At 42.9% G+C, this 19,563-nt stretch overlaps 1 protein-coding gene across 2 annotated transcripts; it reads right to left on the reverse strand.

Moving 5' to 3' along the window:
* Window positions 1–372: 372 nt before the first annotated feature.
* On the reverse strand, window positions 373–19,502 carry ncstn.S (nicastrin S homeolog). Of its 2 annotated transcripts, none has more exons than XM_018233504.2 (17): window positions 19,360–19,502; window positions 18,879–18,983; window positions 17,589–17,712; window positions 16,398–16,516; window positions 15,089–15,234; window positions 14,819–14,969; window positions 13,529–13,635; window positions 13,301–13,453; window positions 12,930–13,034; window positions 12,438–12,515; window positions 11,177–11,346; window positions 8,036–8,138; window positions 7,730–7,822; window positions 5,617–5,704; window positions 4,661–4,833; window positions 3,438–3,650; window positions 373–1,872 (listed from the first exon to the last, which is right to left on the reverse strand). In XM_018233504.2, exons 1-17 carry the CDS (start codon window positions 19,448–19,450, stop codon window positions 1,753–1,755), a joined length of 2,139 nt encoding a protein of 712 aa, XP_018088993.1. In that variant the 5' UTR covers window positions 19,451–19,502; the 3' UTR covers window positions 373–1,752. The 2 variants fall into 2 exon arrangements, with proteins under 2 accessions (XP_018088993.1, XP_018088991.1); XM_018233502.2 differs by having other exon boundaries at window positions 13,529–13,638.
* Window positions 19,503–19,563: the final 61 nt, after the last annotated feature.

The following is a 19,563-nucleotide window of genomic DNA, read 5'->3' on the forward strand; positions in this document are numbered from 1 at the left end:
CAGGGTGACTGTTACCCCAATGTTTCTATATATCTGTAACCTTGTTATGAGCTAAGGGGGCCCAGTCTGAAGGTCAGTTAGGGGGAGATTTGGGGTGAGTGTTTATTTGTGCCCTGGGTACCCCTGGAACTATAGCAGGGTGACACCCCAATGTTTCTATATATCTGTAACCTTGTTATGAGCTAAGGGGGCCCCGTCTGAAGGTCAGTTAGAGGGAGAGATTTGTTATTAGCTGCAGTTGCATCATACAGTTTCCCAGCCCCAGTCTCGCTCCCATCACTCTCTTCCCCGGGGATCCTAAACTGCCATCTGTTGTTGATACTCCCAGCATTCACAGCGACACTCAGAAATAAAGCAGCGCAGACCACTGGCTCAGATTCACATATTTATTTATTTACAAATAATCAAATACTGTTAAAAAAATAAAAAAAAAAATGAATGTTATTTATTTTATTTATTGATTTCGGCTTTGAGATCACGTGTCCCCAGCGCAGGTCGGTTCCAGATGTGGCAGTTGGAGCGACTTATTGTCAGATGATCAGTTCAGCACATTTAATTCACCACAATCTCCGCAGCCAAATGTCACGTTAGTATTTTTACACCAAGTACCACAAAACTGGGAAAAATGTAATAATCAGGGTGTCTGACCTTCAAACTGCAACTCCCTGCAATCCTACTTGAGAATTCTTTCCATTATTCTCTATGGGACAGGTCACACAGGTGATAACGGTCAAACAGCTTTGTTTTGGAGAACTACGACTTTTTCTAATGCGCCGCCACCGACTTAAACAGGGGAACAACCCACTGCTGCTGCCTTTCCTATTTTGGGGGGTTTCTAGCTTTTTCTACACCCTAAAAGTGGTGCCTAAAGTGCTCGGGGGAGGGTAACGTGAATGAGCAGTGGCTACAGGGATGGGGAGCTCAGCTGCCGTACAAAGGGCACAGAGGGAAGATATAGGAGCAGTTTTCCAACACCTCATGGAATCACAAATCTCTCCCGGGGGCAGTTTTGTGCCCCTTTTCAGCTCTGTGGGGGGCTATTGGGTCCATATATATCTTAAAAAAGGAATTAGTGACATAAATCAGTAAGTAGAGAGAAGAAGATAAAAATGAAGTGATTGATCGGTTGAGCTGTACAATAATAAGACAAACGACGGAAATTACAACCCGTCTGCTCCCCCATACATCGACAGTATCGGAAGAATTACACAATGTCCAGTACTGTATCCAGCCGGGGGGTTACTCGTATGAGTGGGGGGCATCATCGCTGCAATAAGGGAAGGGGAACAGTGGGTTTTATCCAGTGCAAAAGACATTTTGGGGTCTCTGTGAGTTGGAACCGCTGCCCCTAGTGGCCACATTCAGATTTTCAGCTCCACATTCAGGGGGAAGAGACCTGCAGCGGGTCGGGTACTCGCGGGTTACCTGCAAAACCTGCGGGTTACGGGTGGAATTTCCGGGTGTGCGTATAGACGCGGGTCGGTGGTTCAGCCTTTTTTTGATCACGCCTACTTCTGATGATGTCACTTCCAATTTACAATGACGGCACTTCCTGATTCTTCATGGTCAGCGGGTCGTGGGTTGAGGATTACAGGTTGCGGGTCGGGTATGGGTTCCAAAAAATGGACCCGCGCAGGACTCTACCAGGGGGGACAAAGTTCTGCTTCCCCGTCTATTTCAGTTAAATACGTTCCATCCAGTGTTCCCCTTTAATACAAAGCTAATGTGATTGGTGCATCTGTGGGAGGAGCTTTAATAGGCCACCTCGCTGTCGTTTGTGTTTGTGAACAAGATATCGGCTTTGGCGTTGATAAAATACGTGGCGACCAGAGAAACGAGAAGGATGGCGATGCCAAGCACCAACGTGATCACCTGCAGGGGGAGAGGAATAAATACATATAATAGGACTAGAATAATCAATATTGGGAAATACCCGAAGAGCTTGCCATCAAATTTCTCTACATTGGTCCCCTACAGAGAGAGGGTTCAGCACAAATTGTGAGGTTTGGCTCTTCCTATTGTAAAAGCCCCGTTACTTATAAATGAATGGACTGAACCAGGGATGCAATCAATCCAGGATTCGGTTGGGGATTCGGCCTTTTTCAGCAGGATTCTGATTCTGCCCGACCGAAGCGAATCCTAATTTGCATATGCAAATTAGGGGTGAGGAGGGAAATCGCATGACTTTTTTGTCTCAAAACAAGGAACTAAAAAAGTCCCCCCTTCCCACGCATATGCAAATTAGGATTCAGTATTTGGCCGAATCTTTCGCAAAGGATTCAAGAGTTCGGCCGAATCCAAAATAGTGGAGTTGGTGCAGCCCTATACTGAACTGTAACTCACTGGTGCTATATAAATAAATGATGATAATAATACAAATATCACTGCAGTATTAAAGTCTCCCAGCACAGACTCACCTCTGAACGACAGCACAAAATGAGTTCAGCGTGTGGGCCGGAGAAACATCAGAGACGAAAAATCTTCATCAAAAAGTGGCTTTATTGTGGCAACAAATGTGAAACGGTGGCAATGACCGTGAAAATCAGCCTACGCGCTTCGTGCCCATAATTAACGACATCTGAAATCAGCCTACGCGTTTCGTGCCCATAACTAACGGCACTTCTGAAATCAGCCTACGCGTTTCGTGCCCATAACGGACGGCACTTCTGAAGAAGTGGCGTTAGTTATGGGCACGAAAAGCGTAAACTGATTTTCCCGGTCATTGCCATCGTTTCACATTTTTTGCCACAATAAAGCCACTTTTGATGAAGATTTTTCGTCTCTGATGTTTCTCCGGCCCATGCACTGAACTCATTTTGTGCTGTTTGACACGGGAGTTTACTTACCTGCAGAGTTCTCGCGGGATGCCGCTGCAGGAGAGACGGTAACGCTGGATGGGTGAGCTCCGCTTTATATATTTTCCCATATTTGTATTGACCTCTGAATGATGGAAACTAAACTGCAGCCTTGGACCAGCTGCCTATACTAGAGTCCTGCATGGGGTCACGTACCCGCAAGGTGTTCGGGTTTTGGGCAGAAATTTCCGAGTAGCTGATTGTGCAGGTCTGTGTGTAACACGTCTGGGTACCTGGCTATGATGAAGGACTGGCACTCCAATTTTTGGGGGTGGTGGGTCGGGGGTAGAAAAGCTGTTTGTGGGCTGGGTCGGGTAGTGGGTCTGGGCATAGTGGGTCAGCTTACAGGTCTGCGGTTCCGTTCGGGCACGGGTCTGCCTGATTGGATATACACAGAGTTCTATTATATACAGTGAAAATAGAAAATATAAAGGGCGCCATCTGCTGGTAGAAGAAGACATGTACAAGCCCCTCCGCACACTCCCACCTAATGGGCCTCTTATCATTTCCCTTATTTGTGCTGCTGAAAGTAAACATATCAGTTTGAGTGGAGTCAGTTCCCCTTTATTATCCGCCGCTCACCTCCAGCTCACGGCTCGGCACCAAGAAAATGCGCCCCTTGATCTCCTTCCAGCGACTCTCTGTCCATGTAGAGTATTCAGTGGAGTCCCATTGGTCCAACTCGAAGGCCGGAGACTCTGCCATGTGACTACGAATGGAACTCCTCACACAATATGGCCGCCTGGATGTGGTGTTACTCTCTATAGGGCCCTGCACCCACGTGTAACTGTACAACTGTCAGGAAACAGGAGAGAGGCTTCACAATGTGACTCTTCCCACAGGTTTATGGGAGTTCTCTGTACTCTGTATCAACTGTTCCTGCTGAATTGTGCTTAGTACAGGGGAATACCTATGCTGCCATAGTTTTATGGGATCTCTCTGTACAGACTATGAGCAAACTTAGGGGCTGTTCCTGCTGAATTGTGCTTAGTACAGGGAATACCTATGCTGCTATAGTTTTATGGGATCTCTCTGTACAGACTATGAGTAAATTTAGGGACTGTTCCTGCTGAATTGTGCTTAGTACAGGGAATACCTATGCTGCCATAGTTTTATGGGATCTCTCTGTACAGACTATGAGCAAACTTAGGGGACTGTTCCTGCTGAATTGTGCTTAGTACAGGGGAATACCTATGCTGCCATAGTTTTATGGGATCTCTCTGTACAGACTATGAGCAAACTTAGGGGGCTGTTCCTGCTGAATTGTGCTTAGTACAGGGGAATATCTATGCTGCTATAGTTTTATGGGATCTCTCTGTACTGACTATGAGCAAACTTAGGGGCTGTTCCTGCTGAATTGTGCTTAGTACAGGGGATACCTATGCTGCCATAGTTTTATGGGATCTCTCTGTACAGACTATGAGCAAACTTAGGGACTGTTCCTGCTGAATTGTGCTTAGTACAGGTAATACCTATGCTGCCATAGTTTTATGGGATCTCTCTGTACTGACTATGAGCAAACTTAGGGGCTGTTCCTGCTGAATTGTGCTTAGTACAGGGGAATACCTATGCTGCCATAGTTTTATGGGATCTCTCTGTACAGACTATGAGCAAACTTAGGGGACTGTTCCTGCTGAATTGTGCTTAGTACAGGGGAAGGTTTTGGCCAGACAGGTTGAAACATTGGGTTAAGACCACCTTGTGCTAATTCCAGTATCAAGTGTTCCTAAACAGATTGGCAGCAAATGGCAATTTAACTCTAATTTAACTCTAACAAGTCTAGTGACTCGTGGTGCAGCAATTACCTCTTTCTTGGGATCGTCAATCTTTTCTGGGTTCTGACATTCCTCCTTGGTCAGGTTGACCGCCGTTCCGGTGAGGTTGGCCAACACAGAGAGTAGAAGACCGGCAGGATAATTAGGTTCCCTTGAGTTTCCCTTTATAGTGCCCGTCATATAATACTGCACCTGCCCACTCTCTAGAGACGGGACACAATCAAGGAACAGTGTGAGAAAGAGAAAATCACATGCACTGAACTATATAAAGTTTGATCCCGCCGGGCTTCCTTCCACCTTTATCCCTCTACCCCCTCTATATAATAATATCACTCACCCCAAATCTCCCCCTAACTGGCCTTCAGACTGGGCCCCCTTAGCTCATAACAAGGTTACAGATATATAGAAACATTGGGGTGTCACCCTGCTATAGTTCCAGGGGTACCCAGGGTACAAATAAGCACTCACCCCAAATCTCCCCCTAACTGGCCTTCAGACTGGGCCCCCTTAGCTTATAACAAGGTTACAGATATATAGAAACATTGGGGTGTCACACTGCTATAGTTCCAGGGGTACCCAGGGCACAAATAAACACTCACCCCAAATCTCCCCCTAACTGACCTTCAGACTGGGTCCCCTTAGCTCATAACAAGGTTACAGATATATAGAAACATTGGGGTAACAGTCACCCTGCTATAGTTCCAGGGGTACCCAGGGTACAAATAAACACTTACCCCAAATCTCCCCCTAACTGGCCTTCAGACTGGGCCCCCTTAGTTCATAACAAGGTTACAGATATATAGAAACATTGGGGTAACAGTCAGGAATAGGGGGAGCACATTCCACAGTTTGAGCCCCATTTGGAGGGAAGAGGGGGAGCACCCTCAGAACTGTAAATTGGGCAGCACTGTAGCTCCAAACTGCCAGCACTTGTCGCCCTGATTTTAGGAAAACCCACAGGAAATCGAAGGTCGGTTTCTTCTTACCCAGAACTTTTCTCCAATCTTCCTTGATGATGGACTGGAACCAGCTGTTGTTGGACATTTTTAAAAACCCGTATAACATCTGTGTGACCTGCAGAACAATAACGAACCAATTAGCCTCCCGCAATGATACACAGCAAGAGATTCTGGGAAAAGTCAAACAGCAGCCACAAGATGGGTCGGATATTTAGTTGAATTTGTTGTAAAGTAGACTTAAAGGGGATGTTAAGGCAAAAAAATAAAATCCCATTTTTACTTTAATTAAAAAGAAACCTATCTCCAATATACTTTAATTAAAAAATGTTTTTATAAGAAACCTGACTGTATGCAGTGAAATTCTCCCTTCATTTACTGCTGTGGATAGGAATTGTCAGACAGTCCCTAACTGTTCTACAGGGAAACAATCATACTTATGAACAGCAGGGGGAGCCCCCGCCTTACTTCCCAGCCATGCAGAACTCAAGCAGCTTTGTTTGTTTCCCTGTAGAGCAGTCGGTGACTGTGTAGAGATTTGAATTGGATTTTATTTTTGCCTTTACATCCCCTTTACTGTTTCCAACTCCAGCTGCAGGGACAGAGATCATGGAGCCAGATTTAAACAGATAAATTGGGATTCTATTTGGAGGATTATTTTGCTGCAGCCACTGGTTCCGCAGAGTTGGAGAAAGTTTGTATTAAACAATACAAAAACTATAAAATCCACATTAGATTACATGACAACACAGGACCCAGTGCAGTCTGTATATTCTGATTATTAATCAGTCTTGCTGTATCGGCTTCTGGAAGATATTATTTGACTTGTGCTGTTTTGATCATTTATGACGATCCCTAAGCAGCCCAGACCACACTGAGCATGTGCACAGTCTTGGTCTTGCAAAGATGTATAACAAAGTTACAAGATGGTGACCCCCTGTGGCCAACTTTGAAAGCATAAATCATTTGTTTGATTAGGCTTGTGGTGCAGTAAGTTCAGGTTTATGTTTAGTATACAACATACAGCATTTCTAGCCTTATTCTATTTTAAACTTTACTTCCCCTTTAAGGTATTAAGACCCAAATTACAGAAAGCTCCTTTATCCAGAAAGCCCCAGGTCCCAAGCATTCTGGATAACACGTCCCATACCTGTACAACAATGGCCTGATACAGATATATGGTCTTGGATTGGCCAGAAATCTATCACAAGGTCAGGCTGTTGTTTGGACCCATACCTGGACCAATCAACTGACAGCATCTCATATAGGCTGTGTATAGCCAGCTTTAGTATGATATGGGCAGTAATATTATTCATAACTGTGCTTTACTCTATTACTCCACCTCTCTACAGATTAAAACAAGCTTCTCTCTTTCATCTCTAACCCAGCACACAAACCACTACTTGTTTGATAAAATGACACTGTCCCTTTAAAGAGGTGGGTCGCCTTTAAATGAACTTTTAGTACGTTATGGAACGGCCAATTCTAAGCAATTTTTCAATTGGTCTTCGTTATTTATTGTTTATAGCTTTTGAATTATTTGCCTTTTTTTCTGACTTCCAACTTTCAAATGGGGGTCACTGACCCCATCTAAAAACAAATGCTCTGTAAGGCTACAAATGTATTGTTATTACTACTTTTTATTACTCCCTTCTATTTAGTCCTTTTCCTATTCATATTAAAGTCTCTTATTTAAATCAATGCACGGTTGCTATGGTCATTTGGACACCTAGCAACCATATTCTTTGCCTTTTTCTTATGGCTCTTTCCAGCTTTCAAATGGGACCCCATCTAAAAATAACAAATGCTCTGCAAGGCTACAAATATATTGTTACTTTTTATTACTGCTCTTTCCGATTCATATTCCAGTCTCTTATTCAAATCAATGCATGGTTGCTAGGGTAATTTGGACCCTAGCAACCAGATTGCTGAATTTGAAAACGAGAGTTGCTGAATAAAAAGCTAAATACGTCAAAAACCACAAATAATAAAAAATGAAAACCAATTGAAAATTGTCTCAGAATATCCCTCTCTACAACATAATAGAAGCAAACTCAAAGGTGAACAAACCCTTTAAGTAGTATCTTCTATACACAATGCACTTCTGTGTGAAATATTTAAAATAATGAAATACAGTGCTTACCGTTTTGGGGTCGGCCTTAATTTCCTCTGTGCCCTTCCCTCCAGCTAGCTTGTACAGCGAGTTTGCAAGCACGGTGGCAACATCTGCAAGAGACTGCAAAGAAAGAAGTGTCAGACTTGCAGGATCAGCAGTTCTGTGGACAGAGTCCTGTTTTTTAGGGTAAAGTATTTATTTTACTCAGGGATATTTCCTACCAGAACTACACTGCACCACAGAAATGCCTTATTGAACAGAACAAGGATAGGGTGCCAGTGGGGCACAGGAGTTGGCTAAAAAGTCCTGTATAACTTAACACTACTCTCCTACCCGTGCTGTATCCGTGATATATTCCAGTTGTTCTTCCTCGGTCAGCCCTTCTGGATATCTCATGTGGATGTTATCGGCTGTGTCGTACAAGCTGTGATAATATCTGTAAGGAAAGATTTCATCTCTTCAGTTGGCACAGTGCTGGAGGGCCCAAACAGAACCAGCTGAGAAAGCAGCACCCTTATTATAAGATGCATGAGGAAATGCATTCTGGGAATTAATCACTAGTCTGATGAATGGAGCAATCGGGAATTGTGTTATTATGAGAGACTCGTACAATTGTTACTCTTCCTGGAATGTAATTTGTTGAACAATGTGATGAATCACTGACAAGTGCAAGAATATGCTGCCCTCATAGTTTTATGGGATCTCACTGTACAGGCTATGAGCAAACTTAGGGACTGTTCCTGCTGAATTGTGCTTAGTACAGGGAATACCTATGCTGCCATAGTTTTATAGGATCTCTCTGTACAGACTATGAGCAAACTTAGGGACTGTTCCTGCTGAATTGTGCTTAGTACAGGGAATACCTATGCTGCCATAGTTTTATGGGATCTCTCTGTACAGACTATGAGCAAACTTAGGGGACTGTTCCTGCTGAATTGTGCTTAGTACAGGGAATACCTATGCTGCCATAGTTTTATGGGATCTCTCCGTACAGACTATAAGCGAATTTAGGGACGTTCCTGCTGAATTGTGCTTAGTACAGGGGAATACATATGCTGCCATAGTTTAATGGGATCTCTCTGTACAGACTATGTGCAAACCTAGGGGACTTTTCCTGCTGAATTGTGCTTAGTACAGAGGAATACCTATACTGTCATAAGTTTTATAGGATCTCTCTGTACAGACTATGAGCAAACTTAGGGGACTGTTCCTGCTGAATTGTGCTTAGTACAGAGGAATACCTATACTGTCATAAGTTTTATGAGATCTCTCTGTACAGACTATGAGCAAACTTAGGGGGCTGTTCCTGCTGAATTGTGCTTAGTACAGGGAATACCTATGCTGCCATAGTTTTATAGGATCTCTCTGTACAGACTATGAGCAAACTTAGGGACTGTTCCTGCTGAATTGTGCTTAGTACAGGGGAATACCTATACTGTGATAGTTTTATGGGATCTCTCTGTACAGACTATGAGCAAACTTAGGGACTGTTCCTGCTGAATTGTGCTTAGTACAGGGAATACCTATGCTGCCATAGTTTTATAGGATCTCTCTGTACAGACTATGAGCAAACTTAGGGACTGTTCCTGCTGAATTGTGCTTAGTACAGGGGAATACCTATACTGTGATAGTTTTATGGGATCTCTCTGTACAGACTATGAGCAAACTTAGGGACTGTTCCTGCTGAATTGTGCTTAGTACAGGGAATACCTATGCTGCCATAGTTTTATAGGATCTCTCTGTACAGACTATGAGCAAACTTAGGGACTGTTCCTGCTGAATTGTGCTTAGTACAGGGGAATACCTATACTGTCATAGTTTTATAGGATCTCTCTGTACAGACTATGAGCAAACTTAGGGACTGTTCCTGCTGAATTGTGCTTAGTACAGGGGAATACCTATACTGTCATAGTTTTATGGGATCTCTCTGTACAGACTATGAGCAAACTTAGGGACTGTTCCTGCTGAATTGTTCTTAGTACAGGGAATACCTATGCTGCCATAGTTTTATAGGATCTCTCTGTACAGACTATGAGCAAACTTAGGGACTGTTCCTGCTGAATTGTGCTTAGTACAGGGGAATACCTATACTGTCATAAGTTTTATGAGATCTCTCTGTACAGACTATGAGCAAACTTAGGGGGCTGTTCCTGCTGAATTGTGCTTAGTACAGGGAATACCTATGCTGCCATAGTTTTATGGGATCTCTCTGTACAGACTATGAGCAAACTTAGGGACTGTTCCTGCTGAATTGTTCTTAGTACAGGGAATACCTATGCTGCCATAGTTTTATGGGATCTCTCCGTACAGACTATAAGCGAATTTAGGGACGGTTCCTGCTGAATTGTGCTTAGTACAGGGGAATACCTATACTGTCATAGTTTTATGGGATCTCTCTGTACAGACTATGAGCAAACTTAGGGGACTGTTCCTGCTGAATTGTGCTTAGTACAGAGGAATACCTATACTGTCATAAGTTTTATGGGATCTCTCTGTACAGACTATGATCAAACTTAGGGGGCTGTTCCTGCTGAATTGTGCTTAGTACAGAGGAATACCTATGCTGCCATAGTTTTATGGGATCTCTCTGTACAGACTATGAGCAAACTTAGGGGACTGTTCCTGCTGAATTGTTCTTAGTACAGGGAATACCTATGCTGCCATAGTTTTATGGGATCTCTCTGTACAGACTATGAGCAAACTTAGGGACTGTTCCTGCTGAATTGTTCTTAGTACAGGGAATACCTATGCTGCCATAGTTTTATGGGATCTCTCTGTACAGACTATGAGCAAACTTAGGGGCTGTTCCTGCTGAATTGTGCTTAGTACAGGGAATATCTATGCTGCCATAGTTTTATGGGATCTCTCTGTACAGACTATGAGCAAACTTAGGGGGCTGTTCCTGCTGAATTGTGCTTAGTACAGGGAATACCTATGCTGCCATAGTTTTATGGGATCTCTCTGTACAGACTATGAGCAAACTTAGGGACTGTTCCTGCTGAATTGTTCTTAGTACAGGGAATACCTATGCTGCCATAGTTTTATGGGATCTCTCTGTACAGACTATGAGCAAACTTAGGGGACTGTTCCTGCTGAATTGTTATTCCCCTGCAATGATTTTGCACCTTGCACATTATGTTTTGCTGTTTTAAAATTGTTGCAGGGCTCCGCACTCCATTTCAGACACTTCCCTCATAAATAAGACTTGTATTAGTGAGGGACAGAAGTGAAGAGGCATGGGGAATAACTTGCACATCATTTAGACACACCAGTAGCAGAGGGTGCAGGTTGTATTGGAGCCTTGTTCTTCCTGACTGCCTTTCGGCTGGTGGTTAGGATGGTGCTGGCCTGGAATTCTGGGTAAAATGTTGCACTGTGGGTTCTGCATCTGAAAACTGCACATTTGTTTTCTCTTCCTATCATCTACAGACCCAGGCAGTGAGTAACACTGGGAGTATTTAGTAAGTGACTTACCTGTTGCTGTAAGCAGTTCTGTGATCCGTAAGTACAACCCCGGGGATGTTCCGAGCCCTCAGGAAGCGATGCAAGGAAGCGGGTGGGAGGGGCTGGGAGTGGCCAATTTCTTGTACAGTCACATTGGAATCATGACTTGCACTCACTAGGGAATCAACCACCTCTTGTACCTAAAGTAAAGGAAAAAGAGAGAAAGTTTCAGCACAGGTTATTCCTCTAGCAAAATAAAACACGAGGGTACAATGAATCAGAACTCTAGTCTTGGTAATTATTGCATATTGGTCAATGTTTTACCCTAAATAAATTCCCTTAAAGAAGAAGGAAAGGCTAAAAGTAAGTAAGCTTTATCAGAAAGGTCTATATAAATACACCAGTAACCCCTCAAAGTAATGCTGCTCCGAGTCCTCTGTCAAAAGAAACAGCACATTTCTTTCCTTCTTTTGTGTACTCATGGGCTTCTGTATCAGACTTCCCGTTTTCAGCTTAAACCTCCAGGGCTAGGGCTTGAGCATGCTCAGTTTGCTCCTCTCTCCCCCTCCCTTCTCTGCTGTAATCTGAGCCCAGAGCTGTAAGTGGGCAGGGAGAGACTCAGACTGGAAGTGATTTCACACCAAGCTTATATGGCAGTTTCTATCCTAAACAAACAGAGACAGTGTCTAGAGCTGTTTACTCAGTTATGGTAAAGCATTCTGCAGACTAAATATAGCATTCTAACTTGCACTGTTGTGGCTAATCTGTTGGCAATAAACTGTCTTGGAGCTTTCCTTCTCCTTTAAAGGATAATTAAACCTTTAAAATAAGTGAATGTAAAATTGATGAGAGTGCTATTCTTAGCACTTTTGTAATTTACATTCATTATTTATTTTGTTTTCATTCCAAGATATTAAGGGATACATGTACTGTTAATATGAATGAATTGTGTTACAACAGCGCCACCTGCTGGTCAGTTTCCCACCAGTCTGACCACCAAGTAGTCAAGGAAGTTGTCAGGAGAGAGAAAGAGGCTGCTCTGATGTTCTTCTGCTTAGGAATAAAATTAGAAACCTCTCTCAAATCTTTCCTAAGCAGAAGAACATCAGAGCAGCCTCTTTCTTTCTCCTGACAACTTCCTTGACTAATTGGTGGTCAGACTGGCAAAATGCAGAATGGAATTGACAGTATAGGGACTAATATTTCATGCAATCTCATAAAAGAGGGACTTAAATCCCCCCTGGGAGACTATGCACTCTGACACCACTATTTTCAGGGCCTGGGACATTACCGTTGCATTCACGGTCTCGTTATTCCTGGAGATGGGATCAGTGTGAATCCACAGGTAGGAGTCATTTCTTAGCGCCACCTGCAGGAGAAACAACAGAATGCTCCTTAATTACTTCCCCATACAATCCTATCAGTCTGTTTCTGATCACACACAAAAGCTTTCTCAGACATAGGGGTATATTTAGCAAAGAGTGAAGTTAGAGAACGCCACAGTCCTCTAGAGTGAAATTACGGTACTGTCCATTCATTTCTATGGGATTTTGAAAGGCATATTTATCAAAGGATGAACTTTCACTTTCACCCACTGATAAATACTCTTTTAAAAATCCCATAGAATTGAATGGAGTGGCGGAATTTCACTGTGGCGATCTCTAACTTCACTCTTTGATAAATATACCCTATAGTGTGTAGAGAAGGGTAACGGTAATTCAATAAGACAAATACGATTCATAGATTATACTCTGATTTCAATGGGAAAGGTCAAAGCACTTACCTGATTCAGTTCAACAAATGAATGAATGTTCCCCAGTGAGACAGGGAAGCGGCCTTTCTCCATATCATACACCATCCTGGAACTACCAATATAGTCGTAGATTTCCTGCAAGGAGTTTGGAGGGTACATAATTAAAAATAAATATATATACAAATACACACAAGTGTTTAATATTTCATGCTCTGCTTAATATCTTGGACTACAACTCCCTGTACCTCTGCAGAGTCATGCTGAGAGTTGTAGTCCGATCAAAAAATCTTGTCTTCCCCATAAACAAAGTTGTGTCTTACTGACCAATCATATTCTCTTGTGTAATACCTAACCCGACGCAATATTCTACTATATGCCCTGTTATCCCACCAAAAACTTACTCCTTGAAAAAAGACGAACATTATATTTCGTGGCAAATCCTGAGTGCCGTTTAGTTTGTGCAGAGCCTCCGCCGCAGCCAGCAGGGTCACAAACCCCGACACAGCGCTGTCTGCCCCCGGAGCCAGATTCCAGAAGAAGGAGTGACTGTCAGCCTGTAGGAACGAGAGGAGACTGTTTCTGGTTCAGGGGCCAGCATACAAGCAGGCCAAATAGAAGGGTTAACTTACCCTTGCAGCAGCCACAACTAGCTCCTCCTCCTGTGGAATTGTGCCTGTGGTATTGATGGGCTTCAGGGAGCTCCACACGTTGTGCACGATGATTGAATCACACACTCCTTCTAGGGAACACAAAGAGTAACTTGCAATTGGTTTTCATTTTTTTTATTATTTGTGGTTTTTGAGTTTGCAATTTCAGCTATTTGGTTGCTAGGGTCCAAAAAATCCTAGCAACCATGCACTGATTTAAATGAGAGACTGGAATATGAATAGGAGAGGCCTGTATAGAAAGATGAGGAATAAAAAGTAGCAATAACAATAGATTTGCTGCTTTACATAGCAGAAGAAAAAGGCAAAGCATTTAAAAACTATAAAAAATAAATAATGAAGACCACTTAAAAAAAGTTGCTTAGAACTGGCCATTCTATAACATACTAAAAGTTAAAGGGATCCTGTCATCAGAAAACATGTTTTTATCAAAACGCATCAGTTAATAGTGCTGCTCCAGCAGAATTCTGCACTGGAATCCGTTTCTCAAAAGAGCAAACAGATTTGTTTATATTCAATTTTGAAATCTGACATGGGGCTAGACATTTTGTCAATTTCCCAGCTGCCCCAAGTCATGTGACTTGTGCCTGCACTTTAGGATGGAACTGCTTTCTGGCAGGCTGCTGTTTTTCCTTCTCAATGTAACTGAATGTGTCTCAGTGGGACATGGGATTTTACTATTGAGTGTTGTTCTTAGATCTACCAGGCAGCTGTTATCTTGTGTTAGGGAGCTGCTATCTGGTTACCTTCCCATTGTTCTTTTGTTTGGCTGCTGGGAGGGAAAGGGAGGGGGGTGATATCACTCCAACTTGCAGTACAGCAGTAAAGAGTGACTGAAGTTTATCAGAGCACAAGTCACATGACTTGGGGCAGCTGGGAAACTGACAATATGTCTAGCCCCATGTCAGATTTCAATATATAAAAAAATCTGTTTGCTCTTTTCTGGATTTCAGTGCAGAATTCTGCTGGAGCAGCACTATTAACTGATGTGTTTTGAAAAAAAATGTTTTTCCCCATGACAGTATCCCTTTAACTGAAAGATGAACTACCCCTTTAAGCTTCTGTTGCCCAGCCCGCTTCAACCTTTGTGTTTTAAATGGACTAAAAGCTCTAATTGTATTATTCAAGTTTGGTTTCATCATGAACCGTAGCCTTGTAAATCCTTATTGCTTAGGTTTTGATTCTAGCATCTCAAGCTGAGCCCCTCCCTTGCCCACGCCCACTGAGAAGAGCCTGACCAATAAGCAGCCTTACCAGCACTAAGGCTAAATGATGACTGGAGGGAGTTGCGCCGCATGCAGGTGACTGTGTTGGTGACTGCGTTCATAAAAGAGGAAAGCTGCATGGCACAGAGAGGATGCTGGGGGGCGCTCCCATTCTGCGGCACATTGTGATCTCTGTAGCACTGCAAAGAGACGATGAACCCCAAAAATCGTTATATATGAAGGATATCCCATATCAGTGATAAAACTGAATCACAGACATCAAACAAAACAAAAGTGAACCACTCAGCTGGGAACCCACCTGCTTTATGACTTCTGTTTCATTCTCATCGCGGAGCAGGAAGATTGGGAACTGGAATTCTTCGTAGGAAAGCCCAGTCCCGAGCGGGTTCCATGTGATATTGTTGCAGTGGGCATACTGGGAGCCGTGATCACTGGTGTATAACCCTGCGGGAGAATGAGCACTGTTAGCCCACTAGAATGAGGAATAGCCGTGTTTCATAAAGGGATACAGAACCCTAAGCAACCAATATAAAGTTAAACTGTCATGGGAAAAAAAATGTTTTTTTCAAAACGCATCAGTTAATAGTAGGGATGCACTGAATCCAGGATTCCTTTCGGGATTCGGCCTTTTTCAGCAGGATTCGGCCGAACCGAAATCAAATTCTACTTTGCATATGCAAATTAGGGGCAGGGAGGGAAATCGCGTGACTTTCTTGTCACATAACAAGGAAGTATAAAATGTTTTCCCCTTCCCACCCTTAATTTGCATATGCAAATTAGGATTCGGTATTCAGCCAAATCTTTAGAGAAGGATTCGGGGATTCGGCCGAATCCAAAATAGTGGATTCAGTGCATCCCTAGTTAATAGTGCTGCTCCAGCAGAATTCTGCACTGAAATCCATTTCTCAAAAGAGCAAACAGATTTTTTTATATTTAGTTTTGAAATCTGACATGGGGCTAGACATATTGTCAGCTTCCAAGCTGCCCCCAGTCATGTGACTTGTGCTCTGATAAACCTCAGTCATTGTTTACTTCAAGTTGGAGTGATATCACCACCTCCCCCCCCCCCCCCCCCCAACAGCCTAACAACAGAACAAATGGGAAGGTAACCAGATAGCAGCTCCCTAACACAAGATAACAGCTGCCTGGTAGATTTAAGAACAGCACTCAATAGTAAAATCCAGGTCCCACTGAGACACATTCAGTTACATTGAGAAGGAAAAACAATAGCCTGCCAAAAAGCAGTTCCATCCTAAAGTGCTGGCTCTTTCTGAAATCACATGACCAGGCAAAATGAGCTGAGATGCACCTACACACCAATATTACAACTAAATACACTTGCTGGTTCAGGAATGACATTTTATATTGTACAGTGAATTATTTGCAGTGTAAACAGTGTCATTTAGAAATAAAAACTAAACCATAAAAATCATGACAGAATCCCTTTAAACTCTGGCTTCTGCTGCTTAGTTTGAAGAGTCAGAGGATTGCATGGGAAATGAGAATATAATGAGATAATCAAACACTGCTTTTAGATATAATGTAAGACTCTGAACCCTGGAATCACTGCTGAGGATAATAATAATAATATTAATAATCGGACTTACCAAAACCATCATTTGGGCACGGAGGATCGGGGGAGAATCCAGCAGCAGGGCTTGTTTTGGAAAAGGTAACGGCAATACCAGACACACGCCTGCTCCCCTTTAACTTCTGCATGGTGTCTCTGGGGGACACAAGGACGATTAGCAGATCCCACAAAAACATCGGCATGAGCAGCACTTTAATACCACTCAAATAAAGGGGTGAAATGCAGCAACTCAATCAAATATAAGATTCACCCCCACAAGCAGGGCCCATCTTCAGTGTATTAAAGGGGTGTTTCACCTTTAAGTTAACTTTTAGTATGCTATAGAATGGTCAAATAAGCAACTTTTCAATTGGTCTTCATTTTTTATCTTTTATAGTTTTTGAATGATTTGCCATCTTCTTCGGACTCTTTCCAGCTTTCATATGGGGTTCACTGACCCCCATCTAAAAAAATAGGGATGCACCGAATCCACTATTTGGGATTCAACCGAATACCCGAATCCTTTGTGAAAGATTCAGCCAAATACCGAACCGAATCCTAATTTGCATATACAAATTAGGGGTGGGAAAGGAAAATGTGAAAAAAAATTCACTTTTTTTTGTGATGAAGTCATGTGATTTCCCTCACTGCCCCTAATTTACATATGCAAATTAGGATTCAGATTTGGTTCGGCCAGATACAAGGATTCGGCCGAATCCGAATCCTGCTGAAAAAGGCCGAATCCCAAACTGAATTCTGGATTCGGTGCATCCCTACTAAAAAACAAATGCTTTGTAAGGCTACACATGTATTGTTATTGTTACTTTTTATTTCTCCGCTTTCTATTCAGTCCTCTCCTATTCATATTCCAGTATCTTATTCAAATCAATGCATGGTTGCTAGGGGAATTTGGATCCTAGCAACCAGATTGGCTGAAACTGGAGAGCTGCTGAATAAAAAGCGAAATAACTCAAAAACCACAAATAATAAAAAATGAAAACCAATTGCAAAGTGTCTCAGAATATCCCTCTCTACATCATACTAACAGTTAATTTAAAGGGGAACAACCCCTTTTACCTAAAGAAACAGTATCAGTAATGGAATATCGCCCTCTGTATTGTAAATATGGTTGTGCAGTTCTGCAGTCTCGGGTGAGGCAAACAATACATATCTCCTGTCTGTGATTATAATAAAACCTGGCAGCAATAACCCATCTGTAGGTACCAACCTGGTAAAGAGATGGGCCTCCAGCACCACAATATAGGGGGGATGAGGGCCGCTCTCCAGCACCCACTGCAGGTCCTCCTCTTGCTCCACCACATGGATCACCCCGGTGTCACCGTTCTTAGACGCTGAGGTACAAAGAAACTTAAAATAAATGCTCTGCCACTCCTATTGTATTTAAAGGATAAGTAAACCTTTAAAATAAGTGAATGTAAAATTGATGAGGGGGCTGTTCTAAGCACTTTTGCAACGTACATTCATTATTTATTATTTTTTCATTCCAAGATATTAAGGGATACATGTACTGTTAATATGAATGAATTTTGTTACAACAGCGCCACCTGCTGGTCAGTTTCCCACCAGTCTGACCACCAAGTAGTCAAGGAAGTTGTCAGGAGAAAGAAAGAGGCTGCTCTGATGTTCTTCTGCTTAGGAAAGATTTGAGAAAGGTTTCTAATTTTTTTTTCCTAAGTACAAAGCTGACTTCCGGTTCAGCGCACAGAGGAATTTAAAGGAGACATTTAGGATAAATGGAAAAACCCCTAATTTTGTAGGCAATTATAAGTAATATATGGCGTTGGTTTTACATGGTGCTAAAAATTAATATTATCTTTACAAATGGCCCCTTTATTTGAGCTCCCTATAGATGTTAACTGGTCCCTGTCTGAGTTTTAAATGAGGGGTGGGCGAGTCCTAACGGTCCCTGCCAGAAGCACAGTAGGAGGGGGACAGCCAATCACAGCCCTTCAGTCACACAAGCACAGACAGGCTTCAGTTCCCTATCAGGTCCTGCTAGCTGCTGATTGGTTCCTGTCCTACAGTGCAGTGAGCTGAGTGCCGCCGGCTCCCCTGCACAGCCTGGGAATTCAGGGAACAGGAAGTGGAAAGATAGGGAGGGATTATTAGGGTTTTTTTTTTTGCAGAAATATTGAAAAAATCAGCCTGAAACACTACCTTTTTTAAGCACAATTCTTCTATATCTAAATGAGTATAACGCCCTAGTATATTATATATTATTTTTTACACAAAATGTCTCCTTTACGCTGCGGTCGCCTTTTCGTCTCTCTCTCCTATGGGGCACTTGAAAGATTTAGGGGGGAATTAAGCACTGAAAAAAAATTGGTGTTACTGTTCATTTAACAGCACACGTATCCCTTAATATCTTAGAATGAAAAAAGAATAAATAATGAATGTACATTACAAAAGTGCTTAGAATAGCACTCTCATCAGTTTTACATTCACTTGTTTTCAAGGTTTACTTGTCCTTTAATGGCACAGCGGAGGGGTCACTTACATTGGCAGCCGACCTGGTGGGTGGCGTTTAGCAGTCGGACGCAGGGGGCGGTGCTGTTCAATGGGATGTAGATCTTCCTCTCCACTGAATTCCCACCGCACACGACTGAGGGAAAGAACAGGAGTGTTTGGCATTAAACAGGAGAAATGCTGTTCCTAATGAATCCAATGTTTCAGGAGTGAGAAGCAGCAGTGCAGGAGGAGGAGTCAGACACATACTGATATAATACAGCAGAGAGTTGAGAGTGGGATTTACTTGTATTATATATAAATATGGGGAGTTGACTTTTAGTGTGACAGGAGGATTCTCTTGTCTCTAATACTGACCCTCACCAGCCCCAGGACACAACTATTATTATGTACAATGACTCAACCCACGTCCCAGTCATTTCATACTGAAACTACAACTCCCATCATGCTCCGAATGACACAACAATAGAAACAGCAGCAACACATCAGCCAGTCAATTGGGTGCCCCTTACCAGCCAGCAGAGCCACGACAAGTCCCAGGCACCTCCAGCCCCGATAGGCTTCGCTCAGTCTCCTCACACAACAAACAGTCCGCAAGGCCATAGTCACAAGCTCCACTACTTCCGCCTACAATCTGTGCAGCGGAAACGGCCACAGTCCACTTCCGTCGTCGAGTTCAGCTGTGTTCCAAACAGGAAGTCAGGGTGAGCCGTTCA

The sequence above is a fragment of the Xenopus laevis genome, chromosome 8S (genome assembly GCF_017654675.1).
Source record: "Xenopus laevis strain J_2021 chromosome 8S, Xenopus_laevis_v10.1, whole genome shotgun sequence".
NCBI classification, from domain to species: domain Eukaryota; kingdom Metazoa; phylum Chordata; class Amphibia; order Anura; family Pipidae; genus Xenopus; species Xenopus laevis.